Below are 19,764 nucleotides of genomic sequence, written 5' to 3' on the forward strand. Positions count from 1 at the left end.
CATATGATATAGTAGATATATCCCAATGCAAAAAAACTACATTTATATGGAATTAGTATTAAATTGCATATATTCCCATTAATTCCCAAAGTTTCCACCTCTGAATATTCCCCAAAATATGCAACCCTAATCACAGCCAATCACAACACTGGCAGGTCAGTAATACTGCGAAACTGTCATTTCACTATTACTGCAGATATATTATGTACAATTTCTGAAATTACAATGCAAAAATAAAATACAAATCCTATGTGTAGCACCTTTAAAGTGTTAAAGTGTTCCATATTCTACATCATATGGGGGTGTGTTCATATTCTACATCATATGGGGGTGTGTTCATATTCTACATCATATGGGGGTGTGTTCATAAACTGGATTGTGTTATTACAACCAACAACCACAACGGACGCTGTGACAATAGTGCCACTGAGTTGGTGGTAAGTTCATATAAAATATACAAAATATAGAAGAGAACGCAAAAGTAGCAAAAGAAGGATTAAGGACGGCTGAAGAATATTTCTGCCAGGCATTTACATACGTCTTCGTGTGTGTGGGCCATGTGGCACACGGGGTGGCATGGCATTGCTTAGGTTAGTCACAGACAGTGCCCGTGGCATATCATCATCACCACACACAGGCTGCATCATGAACTGCATCCTATTCCTTATAGTGCACAACATTGGCCAGGGCCCATAGGCCATGTGGGACGCAGTCACAGTCAGAAACGTCCTGGGTGACCTTTGGGCCTGAGAGAATGCAGGCAAGCCATAAAATGAGAGTGTACCCTGTTAAATAACGATGTCCCCAGCAGCCGCAAGAGATCACAGAGATTTTAATGATCTCAGCAACGTTTAGAATGCTTGGCATTGTGCCAAAACCACATGTGTCACCAAATAACAGGAAGATATACAATCTTATACAATCTTATACAATCTTATACAATCTTATACAATCTTATACAATCTTATCACACGTTTTCTTTGTTATTTTGAGTTTTTACTTCACATGTGACATAGTTCAAATCCAATTGTGGCCATGTAGCAACTCTAATATGGTAACTATTGTATTGAAATTCATCATCCCAACAATGGGGACAACGAAATGTGTCTGCCAGTTAGAATAGTAGCCGGCTGTATTAACTTTGGCTCAAATGTAACGGAATATAGGACGAATAGAACACTGTGTACATCACACACATAACAGTCAGTAAACACACCTGACTACCCAGGCTTCCCCATTTTTCAGGCTACACTTGACACATTCAGTTACCACACTATTTAACATCCAGGGTACTGGTGGGGGATGGGCATTGATAAATGTGTGTTTGTGGCTCTCACCCGACTCTCTGCAGGGTGCCCGTTCGTGGCGCAGGAGGAAGCGAACCTCCCCCCTCTGCTGTCCCCAATGCTGGAGCACGTCCAGCATTCGCTCTCCGTCACTAATGGCGCGTTCTGGTGTGACAAAGAAAGATGCCTGAGTAAGCGGTTCTTGAGTCCAAGGCACGGTTCCATTTTGGTCCCTTACCTCTTACCCTTCAGGTGTTCACATCTGACGGGATAGTGGTACTGCTTTCACCTTTTACATCACTTTTAAGATTAGTGAACATCGAAGCTGTAGGGGCTAGAGAGTGAAATGGAACAGTTTTTTTTTTGGGGGGGGGGGGTTACTCCTACCCACCACTGAAAACTTTGCCCTTCTATTGGTTTCTTTAATTTTAACACTGATGAGTGCAGCCCTCCATAACATAAACCTAGAGTTAACACTGCCGTTAAAAGTTAGCCAGGATATGTCCTGGCTGGTCTAGCAGTAATACCACAGTCTCACACATGACTACGGTGAAGGGCCCATGCCCTTCTAGCAATCCTCTCCTACTTACTTTACTGTCTCTTTTTACTGCAGAAGACGGAGTAAGAACCGTTCTGAAACTCACCTGAACCTCGCCACATTTCAGCTAGGTAGCATTCTCCCTCCCCGGGCTCCTTGCACAGCTCCACCACATCACGACACAGGGTTTCCGGGGTAACGGGCACCTCTGTGAAATGCTGGTCGTTGTTGCTGAGGTACACGGTGAGGAACATCTAAGACACAGTGAAAAATAGACCATTAGAACAGTGTTACTCGACATTGGTGCTGTGTACAATATGATCGAATGAGAAACCCTGTTAAAAGAACATCTGGGTCCAACCCCAGACAAAGACTGAGCCAATTCAGAAAACCCATCGCAGTGGGGGACAAGCAAAAATAGTGAGAACAGAATAAGTAGCACATTAGGTACCTGTTCTATTCGAAAACAAACAGATGGTCAATGTCTATTTTGGATCCAAAAATCTTACAGGGAGTCATTTGTCAGTGTGGTCTTTTTTCCTAATAGGGGCAATTCCACGGTAACGGAATTGGGCTGAGACTCATTTTTTACTTAAAATGTATGCCAAACAAAAACCATTGATTTAAAAGTTTACAAACCATACAACTCTACGCACAAGGACTACTTAAGAAATTACAATGAATATAAAAAAATTAAAACAATTTACTGGAAGTTTGGTAACAGAATTTCAGTTAAATCTCCCCCAGTTTATGTGACCACATTTCCAAACACTTAAAAATCTGCTCCGAATTAAGATTCAGAGATGTCTGCAGAAAGAATGGGATGTCAGCTATGACATGACACCCTAAATTTGAAAAAAAATCTATTTTGGTTATTGGACGTGAAGTGGATTTACACCCGGTAACAGAATTGAGGCAACAGAATTTCATCATTGGTCCTTGATCTATACTACACAGAAATGCATCATTTTGGATATGAATTCACCCTAAATACGTATACAAAGGTGCAATATCCTTGTTTGCATATGGAGGTATTATTCTACACACTGGCTATTATTTTATTGAGCTCCACCAAATGTGGTTGGTCTAGAACAAATCTGAACCAATCAAAGACGTGTATTTTCCACACGTTTGGACATCAAAGTACAGCACAGTAGAGATATGTAGAGTACAGTACAGAATACAGTAAATATAGTAGAGTATAGTACATTATAGGGTAATGTACCTTACTCTACTGAACTATATTCTACTTTTATTTACTGTACTATGCTGAATTATTCTCTACTTTTGTTTACTGTACTGTGGTGTCCGTGACCAAATAAAGAATTTAAAGAGAGGGGGCTCATGGGGAGGTGTCAATAAGAGCCGGGAGAGGTTACGTTAGAGATAGAGAGAAGAGAGGTTGTCCTGACTTTTCTTCCTCTTTCTCTGACAACCAGACGACAGAAGGAAAACATTTATCAGCTGAACATAATAGTACGCCAGCAAAATGGAGAACAGTAGCAACTGTTGTTTGTGACTATTATGATTTCCCATTGTACCATTTCAAATGCAGACATTGTTACCAATTTTCCTGAAATTCTGTTACTGATTTGGTAACAGAATTGAGTTTCAATCCCTTAATCATTAATGAAACAAAATCGATATCAGTTAAAACACTAATTAACCGGCAGGGCCTATTTAAAAACAAAGCGTATGATTTCTTAATCTGTCCCTGCTCATGAAGGAGAGAAATTAGAAAATATCTTAAAGATGTGGGTTTTTGGTAACGGAATTTTAAGGCACATTGCAATGTTTCTTAAACTTACAGAAGACAGAAAAGGTTATCCTAAACTATACTGAACAAAAATAAATCCCATGTTTCATGAGCAGAAATAAAAGATCCCAGAAGTGTTCCATATGCACAAAAATATGTTCTCTCAAATTGTGTGTACAAATTTGTTTACATCCCTGTTAGTGAGCATTTCTCATTTGCCAATATAACCCATCCACCTGATAGGTATTACATTATCAACAGGCTGATTAAACAGCATAATCATTACACAGGTGCACCTTGTGCTGGAGACAAAAGGCCACTAAAATGTACAGGTTAAACGGCAGGTATTTCTGTCTGTAATAAAGCCTGTGCCCTCCCAGGCCCACCCATGGCTGTGCCCCTGCCCAGTCATGTGAAATCCATAGATTAGGTTCTAAGAAAAGTATTTCAATTGACTGATTTCCTTTTATGAACTGTAACTAAGAAAATAGTTCAAATTGTTGCCTGTTGTATTTTTTTTTGTGTTGATATCAGTTGGCAGGGGTCTAATTCAACAGGATTGTGTTTTGAAGTATTTCTAATACCTTTTAAGACTTTCTGGTAGATGTTTTCTCAGACCCCTTTTCCATCTGTCTGACAATTTGTTTATTCCTAATTTTGAGGATGGAAAATGGTTGAAACGCATATATGCCTTAATTTCTCAAAAATATAGACTTGTGGCTTTCATTTGTCAACCAATTTGACATGGTCCTATGAACTTCACATGTTGTGCTTATGGGTCCTTTTACATAGAAGTTACCACAGGGAATTCCACAAATAATAATGGCGTTGCTTCAACATCTGGAGTGAGCCAGCCCAAAGACAGAATGGGGACAGTCTGGGAACTACTCCAGAACCCCCTCTGGAATTATAAAGGGGCGAATGCAGTTCTGAACATTTTTTTCAAAGAGAAAACTGGGTCTCAAATTCCAATAGAGTCAAGCTCCAGTCTCTGAAAAGGAAAACATGATGAAGAGGCAACACTGTCAAGGACACTGGTCCTCAAGAAACGGGGGCAGGCTCTGTGAATTTGACCTTTCACAAGATTCTACATAGGTCAATGGTTTCATTTCAAATGCGCAAACGCTGCAGCCAGCCACTGTGACAACTGTATATGGGGGACAATAAAAGGGTTATAGAGCCAAGTGCAAGTCAGCAATTTCTTCGCACCATAAATAGCAGGCCAAGCCAAACACGCTCCGCTGCCCAAAGGTATAGAGGATGCAAGAAGCGATCATTGACTTGTTGCTTCATAGTGGTGGTCTAGCATTGGGGCCTGAAAGGTCTATATCACTGAGGTAACAGATGGGCTTTAGACTAAAAATGCATCCCAAAATGGCACCCTTTTCCCTAGTGCATTACTTTTGACCAGGTCCATGAGGTGCCATGTGGGACACATCCTGAGAGTAACATGGAAGCTGTCCTGTAGACTCTGCCATCGCTGCAGCACTACGTTCCCACAAACAACCTACAGCACCTACCATTCCGGAAACCTCTGCCTAAAACCAGTTATAATTAGGAGATAATCCATATAAAATCAGGAGATTTAGAACTTACTAAACCATCAATCTGATTGGTTTTCAAATTATTTGTCAAACTGAGCTGTCTACCAATTTCCTGAAATTTGTCAAAGGTGTTCAAGCCTGAACCCATTCATGATAAATCTATGATGTCAAGCACAGTTGGATTATGGAGAGAAACATAATTATTCCGAGGCAACAGTATAAAATAATAAAGCCTTCCACATCCGCCACAAACATCTGGCATTTAACAGAAGTGGCTGAGAGACACGTAACAATGCTAAACCACTCGTAATGCCGACTGATCCTACATTTGTGAAACCGTGGCACAAGCTTGCCAGCTGACACTCCACGCACCAATTCAAGTATCCGGTTTGAAGCAGCTGTGCACTAAAGGTTTAAAAAGAGGCTTTTTTTTGTCCTCTTTTAAAATATGCTCTCAATCTGGGCACTGGATCGGACTACAGCTGGGGATATGGCTGACTGCCTTTCTGTCCTAGTCACGCTAGGAGTACAAGAAATCCACAGACTGGCAATTAGAGTTAGGATAACATCATGGCCATGTGCCCTCTTAAAAGGTAGACTCTGCCATATGACATCATCATGCAAAGCCAGAGGACTTCCTGTTTGCAGAAAACAAGATAGTTAATGTCCGCAAAAAGACCACTTCCCAACTTCCGGCCTCCCGTCAGACATGCACACATTGGGGAGTGGCAAAAACCCATTGTGACGCACAGATGTTCCAAACTCAGTTTTAGACGAGACTGACTTTATGACCAAAATTTGCGTATTTACATTTTGTAGTCAATTTTGACACTAGAATAACTGTTTCTGACTCCTATCAATGCCACATAGGGGATTTGCAAGGGGATTCATTGCTTTTTAAAAGGCAGTCGCTCTTTAACAGTATATAGCTGATTTGAATCCTATTTGTGTCTTTGTAAAGCTGCTTAAAGAAAAATGTGGATCCCAGCTTGTTCCTCTGTATACCACACACTTCACAACAGCAAATGTATTTAAACTAACGCTGTTCATCAACCAAACCACACGTACACTAATGTATTAGTAATATGAAAACGTTGGACTAAATACACGTCTTAAGGAAGCCCATGCTTCAACCAGTACAGAAGTGGGGCATGGTGTCAGAGGTTGATAAAGTGAAGAGAAGTAGGCTGTCATTTTCTGTTTCACTGCACTGGGCTGTCATTTTATCACATAGGGCAAGGGCTATGGGAAGCAGTAGGCACATTGGGAGATCTGAGTGAGCCTTGAGGCCATCTAGGACAATCAGAGATGAAGTGAACCCTAATTGGTAAGGCTCATTAAAACAAGTTGATGTCTAAAAAGGCCTAAAAATGCTGTGAAAATGCCCAAATATCATTAAATAATGAGCAAAAGATAATTATACTTTATTTACAACTACAATTCTGAAAAAAGGGGCCGTGAACATTGGGGGCTTATGCTAATTCCTTGGCATGTCCCAGTTTGCTTGGCACCACTCACTGAATGCATGGCTTTTGTAAGACTTGTCGAAAACAATTCGGCCGAATATCAAATTACATGCAAAGTAGCACACTTGTATTTCCATACACAAATGTATAGGGGAGCTATCATTGCTGGCTCTTGGCCTGCATCCGAAATTGCACCATATTCCCTATGTAGGGCAATACTTTTCACCAGGAACCATTGGGATCTGGTAAAAAGTAGTGCACTATGTAGGGAAAAGGTTACCATTTTGGATGCATCCTTGCAGTGGATGATCAAGCCTTTAACAGAACAGGGGAATGTTCTTTTCCCCTCAGAATAATCAGCCATTATGGAAATGTGCCTTTTTTGTTGTTGTTGAATGAGCACCAATGACACCCCTTGTGCTATCCCCCACGGTAGATGTTCAATTGATCTCGTATTGTATGTACAGTGGGGTCTGAAATGATTAACACCCTTGATAAAGATTAGCAATAATGACTGTATAAAATCATTAAAATACTGAGCTATATTGTGTGCAACAAAATTATTTTTTGCGAAATTATATAATTGTATACATTTGCTTAAAGAAAGCGATTTTGTATAACAAGTCTCAAAAAGGTAGGGGTTAAAATGATTGACACCCCTAAAGATTCTTAGAAATAAAGTAGTCAGAAGTGTAGTAGTACTTGGTCCCATATACCTAGCAAGTTATGACTACATAGAGCTTGTGACTCCTCAAAGTTTGTTTTGGTTTTGTTTCAGATTATTTGGTGGCCAATAGAAATGAATGGTGGGCCTCCCAAGTGGCACAGCGGTCTAAGGCACTGCATCACAGTGCTTGAGGCGTCACTACAGACCCGGCTTCGATCCCAGGCTGTGTCACAACCAGCTGTGACTGGGAGTCCCATAGGGCAGCGCACAATTGGCCCAGCGTCGTCTGGGTTAGGGGAGGGTTTGGCCGGGGGAGGCATTACTTGGCCTACAGCTGAAGTCGGAAGTTTACATACACCTTAGCCAAATACATTTAAACTCGGTTTCTCACAATTCCTGACATTTAATCCTAGTAAAAATTCCCTGTCTTAGGATCACCACTTTATTTAAAAATGTGGAACGTCAGAATAATAGTACAGTGTGATTTATTTCAGCTTTAATTTCATTCATCACATCCCCAGTGGGTCAGAAGTTTACATACACTCAATTAGTATTTGGTAGCATTGCCTTTAAATTGTTTAACTTGGGTCAAACCTTTTGGGTAGCCTTCCACAAGCTTCTCACAGTAAGTTGGGTGAATTTGGACCATTCCCTCCTTACAGAGCTGGTGTAACTGAGTCAGCTTTGTAGGCCTCCTTGCTTTTTCAGTTCTGCCCAAAGCTTCTATAGGATTGAGGTAAGGGCTTTGTGATGGCCACTCCAACACCTTGACTTTGTTGTCCTTAAGCCATTTTGCCACAACTTTGGAAGTATGCTTGGGGTCATTGTCCATTTGGAAGACCCATTTGCGACCAAGCTTTAACTTCCTGACTAATGTCGTGAGATGTTGCTTCAATATATCCACATCATTTTCCTCCCCTCATGATGCCATCCATTTTGTGTAGTGCACCAGTCCCTCCTGCAGCAAAGCACCCCCACAACATGATGCTGCCACCCCCATGCTTCACGGTTGGGATGGTGTTCTTTGGCTTGCAAGCCTCCCCCTTTTTCCTCCAAACAATACTATTTCTTTCATCAGAACAGAGGACATTTCTCCAAAACGTACAATCTTTGTCCCCCATGTGCAGTTGCAAACCGTAGTCTCGTTTTTTTATGGTGGTTTTGGAGCAGTGGCTTCTTCCTTGCTGAGCGGTCATTCAGGTTGTCGATATAGGACTCGTGTTACTGTGGATATAGATACTTCTGTGCCGGTTTCCTCCAGCATCTTCACAAGGTCCTTTGCTGTTGTTCTGGGATAGATTTGCACTTTCCGCACCAAAGTATCTTCATGTCTAGGAGACAGAACACAACTCCTTCCTGAGTGGTATGACGGCTGCATGTTCCCATGGTGTTTATACTTGCGTGCTAATATTTGTACAGATGAACGTGGTACCTTCAAGTATTTGGAAATTGCTCCCAAGGATGAACCAGACTTGTGGAGGTCTACAATTCTTTTTCTGAGGTCTTGGCTGTATTTCTTTTGATTTTCCCATGATGTCAAGCAAAGAGGCACTGAGTTTGAAAGTAGGCATTGAAATACATCCAGAGGTACACCACCAATTGACTCAAATGATGTCAATTAGCCTATCAGAAGCTTCTAAAGCATGACATAATTTTCTGGAATTTTTCAAGCTGTTTAAAGGCATAGTCAACCTAGTGTATGTAAACTTCTGACCCACTGGAATTGTGATACAGTGAATTATAAGTGAAATAATCTGTCTGTAAACAATTGTTGGAACATAGTAGATGTCCTAAATGACATGCCAAAACTATAGTTAACAAGAAATTTGTGGAGTGGTTGAAAAACAAGTTAATGACTCCAACCTAAGTGTATGTAAACTTCGGACTTCTACTGCAATACACAAAAATCTAGATGCAGTAGATGGTATAAAATACAGTATATACATGTGATATGAGTAATGTAAGATATGAAACATTATTAAAGTGGCATTATTTAAAGTGGCATTGTTTAAAGTAACTAGTGATCCATTTGTTAACGTGTCCAGTGATTTGGTCTCAATGTGGGCAGCAGCCTCTCTGAGTTAGTGATTGCTGTTTAGCAGTCTGATGGCCTTGAGATAGAAGCTGTTTCTCAATCTCTCTATCCCAGCTTTGATGCACCTGTACTGACCTCGCCTTCTGGATGATAGCGGTGTGAACAGGCAGTGGCTCGGGTGGTTGTTGTCCTTGATCTTTTTGGCCTTCCTGTGACATCGGGTGCTGTAGATGTCATGGAGGCCAGGTAGTTTGCCCCCGGTGATGCGTTGTGCAGACAGCACCACCCTCTGGAGAGCCTTGCGTTGTAATACAGCCCGACAGGATGCTCTCGATTGTGCATCTGTACAAGTTTGTCAGGGTTTTGGATGACAAGCCACATTTCTTCAGCCTCCTAAGGTTGAAGAGGCACTGTTGCGCCTTCTTCACCACACTGTCTATGATATGTATGCAACTTTCCACCTTCTCCACTACTGACCCTTCGATGTGGATAGGGGCTGCTCCCTCTACTGTTTCCTGAAGTCCACAATCATCTCCTTTGTTTTGTTGACGTTGAGTGAGAGGTTGTTTTGCTGAAACCACACTCCGAATGCCCTCACCTCCTCCCTGTAGGCTGTCTCGTCATTGTTGGTGATCAAGCCCACTACTGTTGTGTCGTCAGCAAACTTGATGATTGAGTTAGAGGCATGCATGGCCACGCAGTCGTGGGAGAACAGGGAGTACAGGAGAGGGTTGAGCACACACCCTAGCGGAGCCCCAGTGTTGAGGGTCAGTGAAGTGGAGATGTTGTTTCCTCCCTTCACCACCTGGGGGAAGCCCATCAGAAAGTCCACTGAAGTGTGTCTAGGGTAGCTGGTAAGGTGGAGGTGATATGATCCTTGACTAGCCTCTCAAAAGCACTTCATGATGACAGAAGTGAGGGCTTCGGGGCTGTAGTCATTTAGTTCAGTTATCTTTGCCTTCTTGGGTACAGGAACAATGCTAGCCATCTTGAAACATATGGAGACAGACTGGGATAGGGAGCGATTAAATATGTCCGTAAACACATCAGCCAGCTGGTCTGTGCATGCTCTGAGGATGCGGATAGGAATGCCATCTGGGCCAGCAGCCATCTGGGCCAATATGTTTAAATCTCTCATGTCAGCCACTGAGAAAGGGGCGGGGGGGGGACACAATCTTTGTTGGCACTGTATTATCATCAGAGCGGGCAAAGAAGGTGTTTAGTTTGTCTGGAAACGTGACGTCGGTATCTGTGACAAGGCTGTTTTTGTAGTCCGTGATTTTGTGTAGCCCTGCCACATACGTCTCGTAACTGAGCCGTTGAATTGAGACTGCACCTTGACCCTGTACTGGCATTTCCCTTGTTTGATTGCCTTGTGAAGGGAATAACTACTGTTTATATTCAGCCATATCCCCAGACATCTTTCCATGGTTATACGTGGTGGATCGCGCTTTCAGTTTTTCGCAAATGCCGCCATCCACCCACAGTTTCTGGTTAGGGTAGGTTTTAACAGTCACAGTGTGTACGACATCTCCAATGCAATTATTTATAGTGTATAAATCAATGTTGTTCTCCGAGGCCGACTGGAACATATTCCAGTCCGCGTGATCAAAACAATCTTGGAGCGTGGCTTCCGATTGGTCAGACCAGCGTTGAATGGTACTCGTCACTGGTACATCCTGTTGGAGTTTCTACCTATAAGCCTGAACTAGCTAAATGGCATCGTGGTCAGATTTCCCGAAGGGAGGGCATGGGAGGGCTTTGTATGCGTCGCAGAAGTTAGAGTGATAGTGGTTGAGAGTATTAGCCCTTTGTGTCATGCAATCAATATGCAGATAACATTTTGGTAACATTGATCTCCAATTTGCTTTGTTAAAATACCCAGCTAAAATAAATGCAGCCTCCAGCCCCTCTAATATTCTCACTCATTATTCATGATTTATTCAGGATTATCCATAATCATGGTAGCATCCACATTAATGCAGAAGTGTTTAGGAACATATTCTATTCTTATTTATAATAAGTGCTTCTGTAGCACAGTTGGTAGAGCATGGCGCTTGTAACGCCAGGGTAGTGGGTTCGATTCCCGGGACCACCCATACGTAGAATGTATGCACACATGACTGTAAGTCGCTTTGGATAAAAGCGTCTGCTAAATGGCATATATTAAGTGACAATACATTATTTACCATTCATTTCTATTGGGCACAAACTAATCTGAAACACAACCAAAACAAACTGCAAATGCATCCAACATGTTTGTAGTCACAAGCTTGATGTAGTCATTGCGTGCTAGGAATATGGGACCAAATACTAAACTTTTGACTATTTGTATTTATAAGAATCTTTACGGGTGTCAATAAACTTCACCCCAACCTAAAAAATAATATATGACTTGTTAAACAAAATCTCTTTCTCTAAGCAATTGTATTAGTACAAATAATTTTATACAGTTATTATTGCTAAACTTTATCAAGGGTGTCAATAATTTTAGACCCCACTGTATATCTTGGAGAACCAGAATAGAATACTTTACTTCATGTGAGAGAATTTGTCCTATAGGCTACACTGTATTCCAGGTAGCCCCCACATACTGATAATTCCAGTTTTCAGAATAAGACGTGTGCATAGGCAGTAGTTGTATTAATAAAGCCACGATGGAATTGAAAACAATCCATTCTAATTATATGGATAGATTCTATATAAACACTTATGGCAGGCGGATTGATTGAATACAATTCCCCTGATTCACACAGGGGAAAGGCAGAGCATTTTGACTTTGCGTGTGGGAGCAGCCCTAATAACACAATATCGCCCTTCTATTCAGACAGATCAGACAGCTTGGGGGTGAAGTTTCCCCTAAGTACATATGTAGGATCAGCATCCCCTCCCCCAATCCTAAAAATGCAAAACTGACCCATGATGAGTGTCTGGGGCAACTTAACACTATTCTGATCAGACATTGGCCTGCGAGGTGTAGTCTGTGGTAAAAAATAAAATAAAAAATGTTTCACAGTGTGGGTCATCTAATGAGATCGGTGAGGCTAAGCTTCTCATTAATTGCGCATCAGTGTGACTGAGAACAAACGTCATTAGCAATAGGGATTCTAATTGGTGGAGAATAAGGTGATGAGCTAAATGCTATGAGATCTTTGGAAAGATTAACTGTAATTGCAAATTGTTCCTCTGTTATTAGGTGACAAACATGGGTGTCAGGCATTTGACCACAATGACTCAGACTAGAGAATCTATAACACATTCATTCTCTTAACAAAATTTCAACTAAAAGGTTGTGTATTTTATCATGTAATCATGAATAAATCACTGTTGATAGGGATAGACTAAATGAATCGTGGATGGTGGTCTTAATCCAAAATCTAATTACTGACAAAGCCCTTCTTGCGCCTGCAAATTTATTCCCAAAAAACAACTTTGCATGAGACGCCTTGAGGAAATCAAAATAACCTTTTTTGTGACATTCATTCTTGGTGAGTTATTGTCCTGTGGTGCTAAAAATGCTGAAGTGCTCAAAAGTAGGCATGGGAAGAGAACAAGTTGAAATGACACACGCAAGTTGTTATCGGACCAACTGACCATTACATTTGGTTAAACAGGTTGAGTGAATTGTCGATATACCATGACGGACACAAATTGAAAGCTAATTAATTGGATATAGAGTTAAGTTTGCTGTGACGGCAGTTACAAGCTACAGGAGTAATCCAACCCACTGGAGTCATTAATTATTCATGCCAATAACAGCATACAACAAATGAGCATCTGTCAATAAATGCATCATCGGGGCAAAGCCATCCTACGGAGTCCAACTTCAAAGAACTGTTGTGTTCCCTCTTGAAACAGGGACCTTTTCAGTTAAAACGGTATCCTTTTCTCCATTCCATGTTTAAAAAAAGATATTAGCACTAACCCTTGACTTGTGGTTGTGTGGATCTTTAATAAAATGTTGGCAGATTGGGATAGGCTTTGCGAGCCGCCACCGCCGGTCAGCTCCCAATGTTTTTAAGCTGCGGCCTGGACCCAGGCCATATGGCCAGGCTCACGTGACTTTACTATTGAATCAGCGTAGCAGTAGCAACCCTCCCCCGTTCCCAACCCCCACTGTGCTGAGCGTTACTCTGGGAGCAGAAAAACAGTACTGGGTGAAAGCAAACACAACCCAGTCGCTGAAATGTTTACATTTTGACATAGGCATTTTGGGACAATGGGAAATGTCATTGTAAATCTCCACCACAGCCATGGAGCAGTACTTTTGAATAATCACCTAATGAATTTAGATATAGCCTCTATGTCGCAGCAGAAAGAGTGTGTGTATGTGTGTGTCTGTGGTTGCTACTGGTCACAGTGGTAACAGTTGCAAAGGCACTCTGTAACCTCAGGTGTGAGATGAGTTTAACAATAGTAATCAATGATACTTGGAATAAGAAAACAAAGTTAGGTCTAGCCTATAAACTAATCTATTATTTACCCCTATCTGTACCACCCCTGACCATGCTAAATAATCACTTGAAGATAGGAGGTCCTTGCAAGTTGAGTAAAAATCTATTCTCCGTCCACATAACCACATGATGGAACAGCCTGAAATAGATTTAGCCTAAGCACCACATTTATGAGTTCCACCAGGGCTAACACTAAGTTTCCAGGATCTCAACCTATATAAAGGAACACAAGATGTTGGGCCAACACTATAGGGCTCCCAAGAGGAACAAACAAACATGCTGAGTTATATTTTGCTCACCGTCATTACAGTTTAACAATGCAGGGTCATTGTTCTTCAAATAGCTGTACTTCTTGTTTTGTGTCTACTTTCCAACCCATGTTTAACTAGCAAAATTACACAACTGATAAGGCAACTGTCCTCCTCTTCACTAGGTTCAACTGTTGTCAAGATATGTCATCCACTCATTAGTCAAGGTTGCTTTTAAAGATCAGTGTCTGGTTGAACAAGAAAGGGGAAAACGTTTAGATGTTGTTGAGGATGACATGTTGGCTCTAAGTTACACATCACTCGGGTATATTGTTACACAGTAATAATCATGTACTCTACCATGTCCAAGGACTAGAAGGACAGTAAATCCTCACTTGGAAACACCGGACCTCAAGGGAGCCAAACAAGTGACACACTCAAGAGCTTAGATAATATCTGGATTTACCATTCTGCAGACCAGCTAATAATAGAATACCATTGTGCCCATTGTGTGTGGAACGCTGCACCCACCTCATGGAACATCTAAACATAGAAACCTATCCAGGTTACGACTGACAAAGATTAGAGCAATGCAGGAAAGCCTGTTCAAATTTGTACGAATGTTAGTTTGTATTTTGTTTCACATAGTACAGTTTTAGAAACAAATTCAGTCACACTTTCTTGCAGCACACAAAGAGGATCTTTGTAAGTGTCAAACCCAAGAGTGGTTTTTATTTTTATTTATTTAACTAGGCAAGTCGGTTAAGAACACATTCTTATTTACTGGTTATAGCAGTCGTGCTCTGGGTGTGGGGTAAGATGTGAGGCTCACACTACCTCTCATATGACTATGCATTGTATACATTCTACTCTCGATGTAAGGGCCTGAGACTGCTATGAATGGGTGTACTCAACCAAAGTATGCATTATCTGCACCTAAACAGTTTGCACTCCAATGTGCATTTACCTGGAGTCAATGGCAAGTTTATAAATTGCCTGACTGGGCAGATGAGACAGTGGATTGCGCAGTCAGATGGAACCACCCGTTGTATAAAGAAATCCCAATAAGGGTTACATTTTGTAAGTTGGGATGTTCTATATGAATTCAATCACTTTTTGACAGCACCCCTTTTGATTTGAACGAAACCTTCCATTCACATTTTCCCACGGTAGAAGTGGTCAAAAAGTGACTTTTTGGACATGAATGACAAAACATTCAGGCCATAGAGGTGCTCGAAATTGACCCATTTTGCATAATTTACCATGAGACATCCATATCTTTATCACTGAAAAATATCAACAATTGAGTTTGATATTATTTTGTCAAACTATTGTTACATTTATTTTTATACATTTAAAAAAATAAAAATCTTATTTGCTTTTTTACCTTTAAAAAACTAGAATCTGTAGTTGCAACAATAACAAAGCGGACATTCTTATTTACTGTCTCTGTTTTGGTGAAAAGCTAACAGATGGGCATGGAGAAATGATAGACAGAGACATGGATTCAAGGACTGACTATCCATGATATTGGGGCCTCCCGGGTGGCGCAGTGGTTAAGGGTGCTGTACTGCCAGTTGTACCACCAGAGACTGTTGTAACCAGCCGCGACCGGGAGGTCCGTGGTGCGACGCACAACTGGCCTAGCACCGTCCGGGTTAGGGAGGGCTTGGCAGGTAGGGATATCCTTGACTCATCGCGCACTACGGACCACGGAACACGCATGCAGTGCACGCTAAGGTTGCCAGGTGCGGCTGGCTTCTGGTTTGGATACACTCTGTGTTAAGAAGCAGTGTGGCTTTGTTGGGTTGTGTATCGGACTTTCAACCTTTTGTCTCTCCCGAGCCCGTATGGGAGTTGGAGCGATGAGACAAGATAGTAGCTACTAACAATTGGATACCACGGAATTGGGGAGAAAAAAGGGGCCAAATTCAAAAGCAAAAAATCCATAATAAAATGATAGTTTGATCAGGACAAGCAGGTTGAAGTATCAAAAGCTCTGAACCAATTATATTAATTTGGGGACAGGTCGGTCAAAAAGCATTAAACATGTATGACAATTTAGCTAGCTTGATTGGTGTTGCTCGCCAATTTGTTCTGGGATATAGACATTGAGTTGTTATTTTACCCGAAATGCACTCCGACAATAATCCATAAAACGGTCAGCCGAATCGTTTCTAGTCATCTCTCCTGTTTCCAGGATTTTTCTTCTTTGGACTTTATATGGCGATTAGCATCTAACTTCCATAGTATTACCACGACCGACCTCAGTTTGTCTTTCAATCACCCACGTGGGTATAACCAATGAGGAGATGGCACGTGGGTATCTGCTTCTATAAACAAGGAGATGGGAGAGACAGGACTTGCACCACGTTCAGCGTCACAAATAGAACTGACTTCTATTTCAGCGCTTGGCAATGCAGACGCTCGTTGGCTCCCGCGAGCAGTGTGGGTGCATTGATTGAATAACATGTATGTGTACATTTATTTTGCAACTCGAGCGGTGTGGTCAGCATGTAATGATGAATTATGACTTTCCATGAGTGAAATAGACTATTCTCAATGGGCACAAACAGTTGACATTTTTAGGTGCTTTTTTTCTCCCCAATTGGTAGTTACAGTCTTGTCCGTCGCTGCAACCCCCCTACAAACTCGGGAGAGGCTATGGTCGAGAGCCATACTTCCTCCAAAACATGACCCTGCCAAGCCGCACTGCTAACTTAACCGGAAGCCAGCCGCACCAGTGTGTTGGAGGAAACACCGTCCAACAGGAGACCGAAGTCAGCTTGCAGGCACCGGCCCACCACAAGGTGTAATTAGAGAGCGATGGGACAAGGAAATCCTGCCCAGCCAAATCCTCCCCTAACCTGGGCCATTTGTGCACCACCCTCTGGGACTCCCAGTCACGGCCGGTTGTGTGACAGCCTGGGATCAAACCTGGGGCTGTAGTGACCCCTCAAGCACTGTCTTAGACCACGGTGCCACTCGGGAGGCAGTTTTTTAATTTTATTTTGTCCATACACAAAAAGGCAATGGTCAAAAACATTATCACCATGTTATCAACAATGTTGTGTATGGACAGAATACACTTAGTTTGTGTCAGACAACCACAAACCTTTAAATTGGGATTTTACTTGTGTGGTCCATTGAAGTTTTTCTGGCTAAATAAGGTGTAGTAGCCTAACTGGCAGTTTATCTCATATGCATGCTGCATGATTTTAAACCATTCTTTAATTTCTGAAATGTTATGAGATATGATAAGGAAAGCAGAAGCTGATAGCTAGACATTCAGAGAACACATGGAATTTCTGAACTACATTAGCATGAACAACAATAGTGGTATCGGTGGTTCACCTTCAAAATAAAAGTCTGCCATTGAAACTGATGCAAACAGATGAAACTAGAGAAAATAAAGTCCCACAATAAGCGCTACGACACTAATATTTGTGCATACTCTTTAGAATTGTAATCTGTGGGTGTCACGCAGTAGGCTGGAAACCCATTTCATGAACCCAGGATCCATGTAAGGCTGTACTTGTTCAATAAACAGATAGTAAGTAGGGTTGAAAAAAATCCACTCATTCCTTTAAATTTACAGTGTTCAAAAAACAAATATGTGAAAACAATATTTTTGTGAACAAATGTCTAACTTTGGCATTATAGTAAGGTTGGTAGCAATAATGAAAATCATTAGTGGAAATCTGTGGCATCTCAAGTCGTTTATAAAATCCATAATGCAATGCTCTCTATGGGCTGACTGTCTGGCTAGATAGCTAACTAGCAAACGTAGCTACACACAATAATACCAAAGAAATATCAGCATGTAAAGAAGCTAGTTTGCTGTAAAATTGCCTAAACAAACTGCACTATCAATTTAGGAGTCTACAATCTTAACCTGCAGATCGATGTGCCTCACAGAGTGGAGTTTGACATTCGCAACAGCAGATATACTTTGAGATGGGAAACGTTGCCCATGCTACGTCAATGGGCCGTGAGGTGCATTCTGGGCGATTCTGGGACAAGAAGAGCGCTCAGTCAAGGAATGAATGAGTCTATTGGCTGTAAAAACTAAAAAACTTAACATTAGCACGAATTTCGTCAACAAGAAGTACAACACTACACATCTTTTCCGAGATATGAGATAATTAACTTGCTATCTGTAGTATCGTATAGCTTTGGAATCCAAACATTACAGCAGGTAGCCTCGTGGTTAGAGCATTGGACCAGTAACTGAAAGGTTGCTAGATCGAATCCCTGAGCTGACAAGGTAAAAAAAAATCTGTATTTCTTCCCCTGAACAAGGCGGTTAACCCACTGTCGTCATTGTAAATAAGAATTTGTTCTTAACCAACTTGCCTGGTTCAATATAGAAAATATATGTATGCCCCCAGTGCAATTCTGAAGTCAATAGATCCGCAGTGCAATTTCAACTGATTTTTACTTGTGTCAAATTAACTAGTTATTGTATTTTGTTGAATTTATATAACACTCCATCTTTGTTTAGCAGTATCTAGTATAATGATTCCACAATGTTTATCGGTTTTCATCAGTTTCAATGGTGGTCTTTTATTTTGAAGGCAAACCTCCGATTCCACTATTGTTAATCACGCTAATGTTGCATACAACACTCTGGTCAAGGAAGCCCATAATTGGCCAAGATGTGGGGTATTCAAACGTAAGGTTACAAACAATCTTGTCCTGTATTATTACCCTGGATTGGAAGAGTGGGTTTACTGAAAGTCATTAATGCATCCAGGGATTAATTGAGAATTGAAGGCGACAAGCGCGGCAGGTAATTTAGCTGTTAAACGCGTTGGGACAGTAACCGAAACGTTGCTGGTTCGAATCCTGACATGACTAGGTCTAAAATCTGTCGACATTGCCTTGGTACTTAACCCTTGCTCCCATAAATCTTCTAAATGACAAAAATACACAGTATTTACAGAACCTGCTATTGTGTACACTGTATGCCACTGTTGCCAGCAACATGTTGTCAGTGTGCTAAAAACCTACTCAGATTTTGTGGAGATCCTGCCTTTGTCTCAATATAATAGAGAACTAGATGCTATAGGCTGAGGAACTAGATAAAACATAGCCTAAGGAGAGAGGGCACATTCTAAACAAGTCTGTCTTGTCTAATCAAAATCTTAATCATAACATCAAAGGAACATGTAGTCTGTTAAAATAACTCACCGGCATCATATTGGCTCCGTATCACATTCAACGTTGGCTATTGCTATCTTCGATTCGAGGATATCAAATCCCTCACGTATTCGATAACCCAACAGAGCAGTGACATCAGATCAAGTTTATTCCTTTTTTCTGTCGCCCCCGTGTATTATACGCACGAGTGCCTCTCTAATTTACATTCTCCTGTTACACAATTATTGATGTCGTCTTTACTGGAGACCTGTTGCAGTGGTATTGTAACAATGCCCTTCTCAATGACAACGATCTATCTATCCCTTGAAATAATTTCTCAGGATTAGTCCGGTGGCCACCTGATCGAAATGGCCATTTGGCCCAACAAAGGTTTTGTACAAATGTGCAGCCGTGAATAATAGAACGGCAGAAATAGTCCAATGTTAAATCAAATTTTCAATCCATATTTAATCTATCTATTAAAGACTAACATTTTTTTAGACGAATGTGTATCTTTACGGGCATTTGCCCACTAGGAAAGCTATCAATTGAATTAACAAACGACTGCAACCCAACCCAAACTCGAGTGACGCGATCTGCGAATATAATAGTGCTGCGTTCATAACCA

At 41.3% G+C, this 19,764-nt stretch overlaps 1 protein-coding gene across 1 annotated transcript in view; it reads right to left on the reverse strand.

The window, feature by feature from the left end:
- tp53bp2b (tumor protein p53 binding protein, 2b) overlaps positions 1-19,764 on the reverse strand; it is a 44,358-nt gene extending 24,594 nt beyond the window's left edge. The window contains exons 1-3 of the mRNA XM_052526060.1: positions 19,188-19,764; positions 1,931-2,078; positions 1,338-1,451 (exon numbers count right to left, since the gene is read on the reverse strand). Coding sequence (XP_052382020.1) covers positions 1,338-1,451; positions 1,931-2,078; positions 19,188-19,196 — 271 coding nt within the window. The 5' untranslated portion in view covers positions 19,197-19,764. The remainder of the gene's footprint in view (positions 1-1,337; positions 1,452-1,930; positions 2,079-19,187) is intronic.

Source organism: Oncorhynchus keta, chromosome 10 (assembly GCF_023373465.1).
Source record: "Oncorhynchus keta strain PuntledgeMale-10-30-2019 chromosome 10, Oket_V2, whole genome shotgun sequence".
NCBI lineage: Eukaryota > Metazoa > Chordata > Actinopteri > Salmoniformes > Salmonidae > Oncorhynchus > Oncorhynchus keta.